At 36.1% G+C, this 15,381-nt stretch overlaps 1 protein-coding gene across 1 annotated transcript in view; it reads left to right on the top strand.

Annotated features, from left to right (window-relative positions):
• Window positions 1-15,381, top strand: part of LOC111050122 (ITG-like peptide) — a 358,595-nt gene that overhangs the window by 55,752 nt on the left and 287,462 nt on the right. Inside the window, exons 2-3 of the mRNA XM_039443312.1 lie at window positions 3,798-3,960; window positions 4,499-4,631. Of these exons, the coding sequence (XP_039299246.1) occupies window positions 3,802-3,960; window positions 4,499-4,631 (292 nt within the window). The 5' untranslated portion in view covers window positions 3,798-3,801. The remainder of the gene's footprint in view (window positions 1-3,797; window positions 3,961-4,498; window positions 4,632-15,381) is intronic.

Below are 15,381 nucleotides of genomic sequence, written 5' to 3'. Positions count from 1 at the left end.
GCATAAGTGTGAGTTGAGCCATAGTTAACAAATTGAAGAGAATAACAACTATGTATTATATTTTGATGAGATTTGTTTTGCTGTGAATAAGGTTGAGCTGGTGTTGGTGTGTGGATGATGGGAGAGATGGTGACAGATCTGATGTTACTTCAGGTCGGTTCTATACCGCCAGAAGGTAGTTTTGAAGCTAATACTGCTGTAGTATCGTTTCAGTCATTACTATAATTTGGCAAATATTTCCAAATACTATTTCAAAACAACGATATGAGCGTTTTATTTTTATTGAGAGTGAATTATAGCAACCATCATTGTATTCACTAAAAGTGAGAGAAATAAAAATATCTGTGATCCATCCAGCTGGTTTGTTTAATCCTAAAATATTATGTATTTTATTATATGCGTTTTTATTCTTCAAGAAAATAAAGTCGCCTCTACTCTGTGGTGACGTGGTTAGTAAAAGCAAGTCACATTGTAGGGTAGTCGCTAATCACACATAAAAAATCCTTGAAATTTGTTTATGTGTGAGCCCCCATTGTATGTCCCCAATTCCATATGATTTGTTAACAACCATTGTAAGACTGCAGGCTTTCCATTCGACGTCACTCATTAATGTTGAAATGATAACAATATAGTAGACCATTGCTTGAATAAAGAACAAAGTAAGCAAAGCAACAAGCAATCAAATGAATGGTGTAGGCTGGAAACTAATCACTAAAATTTTTGTTTTTCCTTCTCTACTGGTTGAAGGCTGCTGAAGCTGATTACTATGAAGGATCTTACACCATGCTCAAAACGCCATTTTGATCTTGCGTGAGATTTCGCACACGAAACAGTACCAGAAATTACGTAGTCGTTTTTATAAATCAGGCGCAGTATTCTCTCTACCTTTCCAAAGATAGGTTCTGTGGAAGAAATTTCAATATCGCTTTCAAACTCTATCTTTTCGTTCTGAATGGTGCATAGTTGAGATGATTGTTCAGATATCCACAAACTGAAATATAAATTAGAATTTGTAACATTGATTTTTTATTTGGTGGTTAACTAAGAATATTAATATCATCTCTAGTATCCTATAAAACTAATATTTACATTTGAATCTAAGTGTAGCTTAAGCGGCCAATATACTTGCAATATTATTTGGGTAATTTCGATTGTACAATAAAGAGTGTTTCGAAAGTTGCTTTTTAACTTTGAGAATTCATTTAAATTCAATGGAAAGTAGGTACAGAGCTGCTCTTGGTGTTTTTTTGGAAGAGAACCCTGCAAGGTTCTATTAGATTAGTTTGATAGGGTGAACATTCGCCATAACAAGTGTTATAGCCTGTGCAAACCTTGCAGCATTGCTCTATATGGAGTTCAATGCTGACAGAATTCAGAGAGCTAATGATTGATTGATTGATTGACTGCCATTATTAAAAACCTAGGAGGGCGAAGTTAGGGCGCAGCCGGCCCTCTCTTACACTTAACCCTCGAATGGGGTGAGAGAAAAAGCTGATTAAAGCACTTATATTACAAAAAGGTATAATTTTCACATATAACTTATAAGTTATTGAGTTATAATAGATATGATAAAATATGAATGTAGTTATTATATTATGAATTATCACTCATAACTTGCGCTCTATGCATAACTGTAAGTCAGCTTTTTGTAGTTCAGTCAGTCAGGATGTCATGATGCTATGTGCAACACACATACGTGTGCATAACAAATTACAATTGAGTTTTCAATCTAAGGTGTATTATTTGTTTTTCGTATCTATACAGTACATCAATCACTACCATAAAGCCAATTCAAAATCGATTTCTTACCTCTTCAGTCCCAAGCCATCCTCAGTGTTTAAAAATTGTTCGAATGAACTTTTCTGGGTTCCTATAGGTCATTTAAGACCTCTCATGGCATTTTTTAATTTTCAGAGTTTTTTTGGGGGGGTGCAACAATTTATGCACATGTGTGTACATTGGGTCTCAATAACTACTTCCATTGAAAATGACAAAAATTACAATCCAAGGATATTTCTGACAAAAATAATAATTAAAAGTGAGTAATTCAACAATTTAATGTTTTTCAAATGCAATCTTAATTATTCCAAACAATAAAATACTTAATTCTTATTGACAAAAGTAGAATCTGAAGACATTTCTGTCAGAAATACACATTAAAAGTGAGAAATTATGCTATTCAATGTTCTCCAAATGCAATGTTAATTATTTCATACATTAGAAGAATAATACAATCAATTGAATGTCAAATTTAAATTGACAAAATTAGAATCTGATAACAATTTCTGACAAAAATAATTATAAGTAAGAAACTATGCTATTCTATGTTCTCCAAATACTAATAAATGCAAACTTGATTATTTTCTACAATTAAAAAATTCAAATAGAAATTCTGATGATAATTTCTGACAAAAATGATTATAACTTAATTGAGAAACTATGCTATTATATGTACTCCAAATACTAATAAATGCAAACTTAATTATTTTCTACAATTAAAAAATTCAAATAGAAAAATGTACAATTAGTGTACAATACAATTCAATGAAGAAAAGTGTTTTTAAAGTGAAATGCATGTTAGGAAAAACCCAATCCATCAGAAAAGATAATAATACTACATCAATGAAAATCTTTAAATAAATTCAAAACTAAAGTTAGAATAGAAAATCTTAAGCAGTACAAAATTAGAAAAAGTATTAGACAATAAAATCAATCTGATTGATTAGATTGATTAGATCAAACATCGAAAAACATTGAAAATCATTGAAAAACACTGAAAAACATTGAAAAGCATTGAAAAATATCGAAAAACATTGAAAAACAATGAAAAACATTGAAAAAACTGGAAAAACATAGAAAAACATCGAAAAACACTGAAAACATTAAAAAACAATGAAAAAAACATTGAAAAACATCGAAAAAAACATTGGAAAACATCGAGAAACATCTGAAATACATCAAAAAACATTGGAAAACACTGTAAAAAGCATTGAAAAACATCGAGTCACATCGAAAAACACTGAAAAACATTGAAAAAACATTGAAAAACATTGAAAAACATCGAGAAAACATAAAAAAAACATCGAAAAACATTGAAAAACACTGAAAAAACATTGAAAAACACTGGAAAACACTGAAAAAACATCAAAAAACACTGAAAAAACAATGAAAAACGTCTAAAAACACTGAAAAACATCGAAAAACACTGGAAAACATTGAAAAACATTGGAAAATACATAATGCAGTGAATAATTGTACTATCTGATTGAGACCTAATGTGCACATGTGTTGACAATTTCATATTGCCTAGTCTTGTTATTGAGTCCCAATGTACACATGTGATGATAAAATATTTTCACCAAGCATAACAAATTAAATAGTCAGAGTAGAGACATAAAACCAATAAGAAATGTTTATCTGATGTATCAACCAAATAAACCACTGAAAAAAATGGCATTGAAACTATCAGGTAATTAATAATAAAGATAATACTAGCCTCAGTACAGACGTAAACACAAATCATGTGCAGTCCGTGGCAGCCATCTTTATTCTGCTGGCTGGCATGAGCATAGACGTACGAAAACTAGAGAGGCTATGGAAGAGACGTTATAGAAGGCAACTGAACATAGACAGACGCGAAATTCAAACTGTGTCACTCTAGAAAAATCACAGATAATTTATCCACATATGTGCATTTGGGTCTGAAGAGGATCTAGATTAACCAAATGTTACACCTCTTGTTTGTCTTATCAAAGTTATCTAGGAAGTTTGAACAGTGAATTTGTTGTTGGTTTCAGAGATATGAAGACGATTTGTGCTGTGGTGATGGTGGGCATAGGCATAGGCTGCTTGCTGGTGCAGCCTAGCGACGCCTGGGGGGGGCTCTTCCAGCGGCTCACCCCTGAAATGCTCTCTGGCGGTTATGGTGGGAGCTCGTTCCGGGCCCAGCCATTCTTACAGGTGGATATTACCTTATTATCCTTCAATTTTAAAATACTTTAGATATTTTTCGTTGCTCTTCCAAACGGTTTTTCTAGATTTTTCAAGTTTACTAAAACTGTATATTGCCTATAAATATATACAAAGAGAGGCATTCATTTTCACTAATTCATTTCAATTCATTTATTAAAAAATTTTTCATAACCTGAATCAACGTTTTATATGCTTTTCTGCTAAATTGAAGGGCAATTTAATTCAATTCAATGAATATTCAATTATTTGGAGATGAATCTCGAAATACTTGCGTGGCCACTAGAAGACACATCTCAGGAATAAGAATTATTTTCTGTTATTTCATGAAATTCTTTCTGCTGAGCACAGGTACCGGTTATTCATAGGGTACTGGTATCATCTAAAAAAACATCTAAAAAACTGAATCTAAAAGCATCAGTTAATTGAAAAAGAGAATAGATAAAAAGGTCTGAGAGTGGTGAGCTATATCTATGATATATTTGTGAATATTGCAGTGATGTATTGTGTCTCCATTTGTCTGACACAGAATCCCGGAGAACTCGATTCATTTCAAGAGCTGCAAGAAGCTGAGCTCGAAGGGCAAGTTCCATGCTACGGCAGGAGATGCAGTGCCAACGAGTATTGCTGTGAGGGATCTATTTGTATCGACGTTGATGGAAGTAAGACCATTTACCATTTACTCCAATCTATTGAAACTGATATTTTTGTCGATGTTGATGATAGTACGACAATTATAACCTGACTCCAAACACTGTAGTAATCCTAATTCAAACACTGTCAATTATTGTGAGTGTCATAGATGTCTACAACCAACAATGCTAATGGAAGTAAGACGCTAGCAACTAACTATATTTTTCATCTTTCCAACTGGAAATAGTACATTACGTCGCACCGCCGGAAAGAATCATTTTGCAGGGTAAACATACCTAAAACGGGCCTACTCGTCATGGATAATGAAGTAGGCCATCTAAATGTGATCAAAAAATTTTGCGACCTTAACTTTACGGTTCGTGAATAGAGATCAACTGTTCTTAAAATGTATGAATTTAGGGCTACTTATTTTTATTTATAAAATATAATTATAAAAATTATTCATTTAATAATGATTTGAAGTTCATTATTTTAAACATGAAGATGGTGTAGGACTGTGAAACTACTTGTTATAATTTGAATTTTAAATCTATTACTCTAATTTAAAAAAAAGTGTACTATATTTCTATTTTATAAATAGAGATCAACTGTTTTTATTTACAACTGTTTGTAGACAGTCTTTTCAACCTCAAAGCAGCAGGCCTGGAATCCAATGTTGGCTGTGCATTTTGACGAAAAATAAGTTTTTAATACCGTATAGTGATGTCAACCAAAGTGATTTGGAGATAGAGTGGTACTGAAAGGATAGAAGTAATGGAGTATTGAACTTAGATGATGAAAAACCAAAACTTGATATGTGATTCAGAGTTTAAAGCGATGCTCTTTTATCTGTACATCTTCAGTTTTTAGATAATCATCGATCACCATGCTTCTTTCTGAAACGTATCTTAAACTGAACTCTCATTTTGGTAATTCATTGGTAAATTGTCAGTTGAATAGAATCGTGAAACAAATTTTCAAGCTTTGCTTGGTGAAAGTAAAAGTTGATGAAGGAGAAAATTATGAAGAATTGTGGAAAGAAGAAGATGTAGAAAGAGGAAAAAAGGGAGAAGGGGTGATGTTGAACAAGAAAGTAGAAATGGAGGAAAGCAGGAGGAAGACGTCGATGGGACCTATACAATATCCGTTCCGTGGTTAAATGGGAGTGGATCACACATCTCACATTAGATCACTCTCCTACACGCACGCACATTTTTACGTCATGCCTGCTTGTTACATATTTTGTCCCACTCTCACACTGTCAAAGTAATAACGGTATTACTCTCTCCGATAACCATCTGCGTTCATATGAATGTTTATATTCGATTAGCACAAAATCCTTTGGATCAGAGTCTAGACATAGTCTTTTTGAGAATAAGTCGCGAGATAGTGGAAAGGGGTCGTTTGAGGAATTAATTCCGAACAAGCAGAATGTTTCATGTAATGATTCTGGAGTATTCGACAGCTTGAATACAGAAAGTTAACCTATCCCTGGACCTTTTCACAGGTTGCCCCAAAAACCTTGGATTTTCAGATTTCACTCCAGAATCATTGCATGAAAAACTCTGAGTTTTCTTGTGTTCTTTTCGTGTTCTGAGTTTTTTCAGCAAAACGTACCTGGTGGCGACTAATTCAGATTTAAATTCAAATTTTATTCAATCAATATTTTATTCACAATATTTACAAATTATAAGAGAGAAAATATCATACAGCTTGGATATCATACCTTTGAAATTCCTTTAAAAATATCATACAGCTTGGATATCATACCTTTGAAATTCCTTTGAAAATATCATACAATATTAGAGTAATAAGCTAATTATTAAAAAGTACATAATACTCGAATTATAAAACAATAACTTCAGAGAAGGATTCAAACATGCTAAACAAATAATTTGTGAATTTGAATGAAAAATACTGCTTGCTGGGAGTACAACACTCCACGTCTGCGAGCAGGAATATATATCTGATAATTTATGAATCTATAGAGAAGTAGAAAAATAGAAAAAGAGAAAAATTAGCAAACAATCACTCACACATTCACACTCACCATGTTCACTTTCCAATTCCAGCTCATTATCCCAATGCATAACCACCATTATCAGAGTATTTTCACTATGAAAATCACATTGAATAAGGTCTCTAGATAGTTAGGCATAAGACCTCTAAGCCATACAAGAACTTTTGTCTTGAAAGCAAATCGATTTTGTGTTCTCTTAGTTTCAAGATGAATATTGTTGAAAAACTTGACGCCAAGAAATACAAACGATTTCTGAAAACAAGTAGTATACGATTTAGGAAGTCTTAGTAAATCAGATGTCACTCTCCTAGTTTGATAACAAACTAGTTACTAGTAGGCAGGAATAGCATGAACTGTGAGATGCGCGATAGGAGAGATAATGGAGTGAGAGTAGGGAGGCCGCTCGAAACTAAGAGAGGGGAGGTGGCTGGAGCTTGTTGAGACGGAAAGGCTCACTGTCGCCTTTCCTACTGCTTATGCTATTAGGCATATGCAAACCGGAGCGATGTGCACCGTACGGAGGTCAAGTTGTGACTGAGTCAAATGCTTCCCCCACCACTAAAATTCTCTCTCGGGCTACTGCGCATCTTGAACTCAGAGCTCATGCTATTCCTGACGGGCAGTACATATCTGAACCACAGTTTCCACTTTCCAGACATAACATACAACGGGACCGTGTCAAACTGGGCTGGCGAAAAAGTGGGCCTACGACAAACTGGGCTGGTTTTTCAGCCCAGTTTGTCGTTGCATGCACCACCAAACTTGCACTCTGAGGAATGCAGCCCAGTTTGACGGCGTGCAACTTTGTCGTTTGGTGACAAAATCTCATGAGTGCCAGTTTGTCGTTGCATGGTGCGCCAAACTTGCACTCTAAGGAATGCAGTCCAATTTGACGGCGTTCACCTTTGTCGTTTGGTGACAAAATCTTAGTAGTGCCAGTTTGTCGTTGCATGCACCGCTAAACTCGCACTCTAAGGAATGCAGCCCAGTTTGACGGCGTGCAACTTTGTTGCCTGGTGACAAAATCTGAGGAGTGTCCACTGTCAATTATCAGAGAGAGATACCTTGATACATTCAGATACTTATTCATAAGATCAAGCACTATCCAATCAATATATGTTTTATATTATATTGTATTGACATAATTTTTATGTGTATTATTTTTATTGATAACTCTAAGCTATTAATAATTTAACAATATTGAACCCCCATTCAAATGGTGGGAGGTGCTTCATGGCTTGATAACAGATTACAGATTATTAACAAGAATTACAAGATAAAAGTCAAATAGCACTAGAATATTATTCAAATTTTAAAATTTCTCATTAGTCAAATTATTTTCAATCTCTTATACTTATTATAATTTGAATTATTACATTGGTTTATTGTTTAATATTATACTTTTTGCACCAGTACAAGTTCAGACTGAAGGTAACTCAAATCTGAGACCAGTTGAGGTGGGTGAAATATAGCCTGATATTAATAATAACTAGGTAAACTGTTGCTCGAACTCGAATTTCATTATTTTGAACATTCATTTTCATGAAATCCTAATTATAACAGATCTTCAACAACCTCTGTATTTAAAGGGCGAGTCCGGCTCGCGGATCGGGCTCACAGGCCCCATCCGGCGAGTTGGGCTCAGAAGAAAATCACCACTAACGTGTATGAACTTCCAGAGTCCGGTTTGTGTACTTTTCAAGGTAGGCTAGAAAGCGCTCATGTTGATTCATTATCCATAAGAGAACGAACTCATCTAATCTTGAAATTTTAATCAATATTTTTCATTAGATAGGTCTCCTTATTCTCTAGAGTATTCACTTTACTGGAATTTCATACTTCTTGAGAATTGGAATTAGAAGACTTGAGTTTATGATTTTTTCTGACGTTTGAGATAACTATTCTGAAGAGTAAGGAAAGATACTTTTTCATTACAATTATTTTTCTATCTTTCTATCTCTATATATCTGATTGTGTTCGGACGTTATATGAATGTTCTCCTTTGTTGTCTGGCGTTGTGTGGTTTAGGGGGCAATTGAAGGGTGATGCGTATAGCATAATCGTGCCAGTTGCCGTTTGCGAGCCAATCGAACAGCTCACTTTTCGTAATGTCGATTTTTGCAAAGTGATCTATTGATTTATTGTAATTTATTACAAGTGTCATCTCGTCTCATATCGTGATCTGGACCGAGATCCTGGAAGCAAGGAGGATTTGGACATGAAGGTAGGCCTATGTTATTGTGCACTTAGACATTTTAATTGTTCAACTTGCTACCTGATGCCAGACTACCCAAAAAGTTCTCGATGTAATTGATACAGTCCACAAACCAGATTGCTGTTTGAGCCAGCCTCTGTCAAATAAACATGGTCCAACCATCCAGATTGATTTGTTAATCGAATTTGAATAGGACATAAGTTTGAAATATCGTCTAATAGGTTTGTCGTTTTCATGCCCATTTTATTCTTGGTTTTTCTGTGCATATGGCTTGTTTTTGTCGTCGTAGATGAATATACACTTTATTTGTGGTATTCTTAAGAAATTTGGGCTCAATTAAAGTTGGAAATTGAGAAGAACAAGTAATATTTTCGTAAATAATTGTGTAGTAGTATTATTGCATAAGATTGTTGCATTGGCACCACAAGGCTGGACTGGCAAGTTCGTGTCAATAAGTAGAGAAAGACTTATACGTCGTCTAGCTGTAACAGTAACTGGAACTGTTACTTTTTTCAAAGGATACTTGCAGTTATTTGCTTTGATTATTGTCGTTTCTTCGTTATTGAGAGCAGTTATTGTTTGTTCCAATGAGTATCGATATGGTATTATTAGCCTCGTAACTGATCATTCTCTACCGAGCATAAGTTGAAGTGCTGGCTAGGCTTGTATGATTAGATAAGCTAGCCATTGTTCATTCCATTGTGTCGCCTGCTCTCGTGTTTTCCCTCTTATTCTTGTTTGGTTCTTTGTCTCACTCTCTCTCTCGATGAGCGCTCACTGTTATCGCCTCACTATGGGTGTTATCAAAGACTTGACGTTTCAAAGAGATGAAAATCATAATAAGATTAAATTCATAAAATAAAACAGATTAATGAAATTGCCAAAGCTGTCGAAAAGAATCCGAAAAATAAAAAAAATGAAGAATTTATTGAAAGTTATGGGTGAGCATATCAATCACCACCAGGTGGAGTTCAATGATATAATAGATAAGATGCAGAGCTACTATAACAAACAAAATCCTCAATTGGGAACAACTGAACTTGAAATTCTGATGAGCCAATTTGATGAGATTTATTTTATTGTCAAGGCTATTCTCGAAACCTTACCATCCACTCAAACAAATTTGAATATTAGTTCTTCCAATGTAGCTTCTTCACCTACAACTGGAAATATCTCGTCAGTTGCCCTACCTAAGCTTCCTTTAATGACTTTTGATGGCGATTTGAAAAGTCAATTTAAAGATTTATTCGAAGCCACGGTTCATAATAATGGTCAAATTGCTGACATACAAAAACATATGTATCTTCGGTCTGTACTGAGAGGCGATGCACTGTCAGTCATTTCTGTAGTCCCATCGACAAGTGATCATTATGTTGAGGCATGGAGAATATTATTGAATCGCTACAATGACTCTTACAAGCTGACTGACGCATACTTGCAAGCAATTTTTGATATTCCAGCAGTTAATAAGCAACCAGACTTGCTACAAAAATTCATCACTCATTTAGCTGAGTATGTTGCAGCACTAAAACCAATTGGTCATTCAGTTAATGACTGGTCAATTCCATTATTATTTGTCTTACATAAAAAAATGACTGAAGAATTGAGAGAGAAGTGGCAGAGACTGCTAAGAAATGGAACAGTATCCGATTTGAGAAACTTCCAAATATTTTTGAATGATGAAGCTGTTCTACATCGTCAGAAGCCACCTCACGTAAGCAGTTTGAGAAATCGAAACCCACTATGAGAAATTACAAAGCTTCAGCTATGATTGTTAAATCGAAGTCGGACGAGCTGAAATGTATTGAATGTAATAACTCTCATGAACTGGAAAATTGTAAAGTGTTCTTGAATCTCAAACCATCTGGTAGATTAAAACGTGTAAAAGAATGGAAACTATGTATATGCTGTTTATTGGCAGGGCACTTTATTAGAGATTGTAGAAGAAGGAAGCCGTGCAGTCACTGTAATTTGTGTCATCATTCGCTCCTCCATTTAGAGCCAAGACAGCCGCCTGTTGAAAACACCAACACATTGGCCGGTGATAAACAAATGAGCAGGGTAGACATGCATGACGCCGCTGATCAAAGCCATCAAACATTTGTTACTGACTCAGCTAAGAAAGTATTTTCGAATGTAAATAGTTCCTAAGTATTGTTACCAACTGTTGAATTGGGAGTTCGAGGTAATCAAGACAATTATCATAAGGTCAAAGTATTATTAGATAGTGCAAGCACCGAATCATTTATCACAAGGAGATGCATGAAAAAACTGGGTTTAGTGGTGCAGAAAACACATAGTTTGCCAATCTATGGATTATCTGATACTAAACTGGAAGTGACAGATGAAATTACTAACTGTGAATTTGAAACACCGAACTACCCTTCATTAAAATCACCGCGTTGGTAGTCAACAAAATAGCAGCTACAAATCAGATAGAAAATGCGTACTGGGCACATATTGAAGGACTGGATCTAGCAGATCCTGAATTTTTCCTTTCAGAGGAGGTTGATATTTTATTGGGTGCTGAATACTTCCCCTTCATTCTGACTGTAAGAAAGGTGATTGGTCCAGTTGGTACACCATCTGCCCTAGAAACTGTATGGGGCTACTGCCTGATGGGAAAGGTATCAGAGGAGAGTTCTACTATCTCAATTAATCTGTGCATGTATTCCAATGCTAATTTAGAAGAGTTGGTGAAGCGATTTTGGGTCATAGAAGAGCCACCTAGGACAAAAAAAATTATTGGAAAGTGAAATGACTTGTGAGGAGATATACAAATCAACTGTTTGTCCTTTGAATACTGGTAGATACATTGTAGAATTACCATCCAAGGAAACAAATATGAGTGAGATATCGGGATATCTTGAAGGTAAAACTAATGTCGGAGAAAATGTTTCCATGATTCGAGAAGGAGAATTGGGAGATAATTTAGAAGAAGTTCCCGGTAAACAAGGTATAGCCTTCAACAGTTATTTACCGATCAACGGTAATTTAGGGATACAGTTAAAAGTGATTCATAGGCCACATGAAATCAAACCAATGGGAAGACCCATACCGAAAAAGGAAATTGGAGAAGATGTTTTTGAAAAGGAGAAACGAAATTTGGGAGAGTTAGATGATGATAGACAGGATAATGCTGAAATAAAATGGACAAAATCCGAAACGGGAGAAGAAATGAAAGAGTATACTCTAACAACTATGTCGTATGGTGTATCATTATCGCCATTTCTTGCTATTTGTACTACGCATCAGTTTATTGAAGATGAAGAAAAAATGTTCCCTGCGGCTCCTGAAGCCTCACGGTTTTCTACTTACATGGATGATATAGTTACATCAGTCTCAACAATGGAAGCAACCAAGCAACTGCAGTCTGAGCTTACTGAATTGTTAAGCAAAGGGAAATTTGAATTGCTAAAGTGAGCCTGCAATCATTCTACCATTCTATCAAATCTCCCTCCAGAGCATTGCGCTATTGATGCAAAAGATTTCACTTTGGAGTCTGATAAAACCATCAAAATTCTTGGCTTCCAATCGAATCCAATTGGTGACTACCTCTTCTACAGGGTGGAGGTTCCATCCAGTCTAGCTACAAAACAAAATGTTTTATCAACTTTAGCACAAATTTTTGATCCATTAGCATATTTGACACCTTTCATGCTCACCTTCAAGAGTATAATTCAATATCTATGGCAATCAGGATGTGACTGGGATGATATAACATCCGTGGAGGTAGTGAAGAAATGGGAGCTTTGTGTGGTTGTCCTAGTAGCTAGATTATTACAAGAAGTTCAAGAAGTGCTTTCAAAAATTATAAACATAGATTATAATGCAGCTTGGACTTATTCAACCGTGGCATTGAGTTGGATTCGGTCTTCACCTCATAATTGGGCTACGTTTGTGACAAATCGTGTAAGTCAAGTACAGGAACACCTGTCTACAGAGCAATTCAGATATGTGCCAACCGAATGTAATCCAGCTGATTGTGCTAGTCGAGGACTATTGCTCAATGAATTAATTGGTAATTCTCTGTGGTGGAATGGTTCTGATTGGTTAGACAAACCGCTGGAGTGCTGGCCACACCAAACCCACGGTAATGATGATGAAAATTCCAAACAGATTGAATTGGGAGCAAGAAAAATTACTCTAGCAACACAGAGTAAAGACTCAGAGGAATCAATTCAATCGGTGAACTTGAGAAATCGATAGAGTTTACTCAAAAGAATTGTATCCTCATTCTGGAAACGTTGGCGATTGGAGTATGTATCTAGTTTGCAAACCCGGACAAAATGGTACAGAAAACATAGTAATGTTAACATTGGACGTATAGCTCTCTTAAAGGAAATTAACCTACTCCCTCTTCACTGGAGGCTTGGTCGAATAACGAAGATATTCCCTGGACAGGATGGAACTGTGAGAATGGTGGAGGTACAGACTGCAAAAGGAAGTCTCACTAGGGCTGTCAATAGGGTATGTCTCCTCCCTATTGATGAAGATTAGGCCTTATTGAAGGGAACTTCAATAAGTTTAGAGGATAGTTTTTCATTTCTTGTTTTATAGGTGGGAAAGGTTCCCAAGTTGCTTTGTTTCTTGTTTTTATCTATAGTGGTTGTATATAGTCATTATTTCTCGGCCCATCCTCTCCTTACCGTGGGCCTCCTACTCCTTTTATATAAGTCTCCTCAATGGCCCCTGAGGAGTGAAGATATTTTTTTTCCTAGTTTCCCTAGTAGGGTTCGGTAAAGGTTTTTTTTTTTTTGTTATTGGAAGTTCTTCCAAGGTGGGTGGAATGTTTGGACGTTATATGAATGTTCCCCTTTGTTTTCTGGCATTGTGTGGTGGAGGGGGCAATTGAAGGGTGATGCGTATAGCATAATTGCGCCAGTTGCCGTTTGCAAGCCAATCGAACAGCTCACTTCTTGTAATATCGATTTTTGCAAAGTGATCTATTGATTTATTGTGATTTATTACAAGTGTCGTCTTGTCTCATATTGTGATCTGGACCCGGGATCCTGGAAGCAAGGAGGATTTGGACATGAAGGTAGGCCTATGTTATTGTGAACTTAGCCATTTTAATTGTTCAACTTGCTACCCGACGCCAGACAACCCAAAAAGTTCTTGATGTAATTGATACAGTCCACAAACCAGATTGCTGTTTGAGCCAGCCTCTGTCGAATAAACAGATTGATTTATTACATCTACAATGAAATATGCATAGTCTTAGTGTTATCAAGGGCCTGTTCCAAACAATTCAAAAGTCTTACAATACACGAGAATCACCAATAAAATTCATTCATGAAAATAATTAGAATCATATTATAATAAGATTCACAACTGCTCCTGTGCAGTAAAATCAATAATATCTCTGTATTATAAGATCTTGTAGGTTTTATGAGAAAGGCGCCACTTTAGGTTGGAGATGTCTCAGTGACCATATTGTGTCCAATATTTAATACTTCTTGCTTGCACCAACATACTACAGAGTAGATCTGGTGGACTTCATAAATGAGCTTCAAAGATACAGTACAAAGGGCGACCATATAAGCTATTAAGCTACCTGAATTGTGAATATTGTTCCAAACAGGGAGGGATTGCAGAACCTACAAAAGGGAATTAGTCAAGAATTCCGGCAAGTGATTAGTTGTATAGATGTGTAGTCCATCTGAAATGGGTCAATGTAATTTTCGTATTGTTATTCAGGACGTTGACTGATTTATTCTTTAGCGCTCTTTTACTCTTCCCTTCCACTTATTTTCTCTCTCTTCCTCTCATTCACTCCCACACTCTCGCTCTTTCTCTCTCACTCTTTCTTTTTCTCTCACACACACACATATACACCAATGCTTAGGCACACACTTTACGCACTAAACAGGCTTTAGGGTTGTGTGGCTGAGTTGACCATGAGTCCTAATTCCGCCCTAATAGAGGCAATTGATCAATCAATCAATCTCTCACTCACTCATTCTCACTCCCTTACACTTGAGGGTTGAGTGTAAGAGAGGGCCGGCTGCGCCCTAACTTCGCCCTCCTAGGTTTTTAATAAAGGCAGTCAATCAATCAATCAATCCCTCTCACTCATTCTCTCTCATTCTCTCTCTCTTTTTATTTTCAAAAAACGTTCCCAGTTCTTCAGTATACCTGTTCGCCTGTGATCCACCTAACGGTACATCATGGTCAGGCCTAGAAGCACGCCGAAAAATGGGGTCAACGCTCATAAGCCAGGACCTTCCCCAGCTATTTCTGAACCCTCATTGTCTGAGGAGGCCCTTCGCATAATGCGACTGCAAATTGAAGACTCCCTTTAAAATGCAGTCACAATGGCAATGAAGAACATTCTCGAAGAAGTACAGGCGCTGAAAGTGGAGAATCAACGGCTGAATGAAAAAATTCGGGAGCTCATCGAGGTGAATTGTCACCTTAAAGTCGATGATCTGGAGAAATATGGTCGCTGACACTCCATTCGTATTTTCGGCATCCCGGAGAGCGATAAAGAAGACACGGACCTGCTGGCACTTGATGTCTCCAACAAGAAGCTGAACATGCC

Source organism: Nilaparvata lugens, chromosome X, assembly GCF_014356525.2.
Source record: "Nilaparvata lugens isolate BPH chromosome X, ASM1435652v1, whole genome shotgun sequence".
In the NCBI taxonomy this organism is placed as follows: Eukaryota; Metazoa; Arthropoda; class Insecta; order Hemiptera; family Delphacidae; genus Nilaparvata; species Nilaparvata lugens.
Note: the sequence above shows the minus strand (reverse complement) of the source record. Positions and strands in the feature narration are given on the sequence as shown.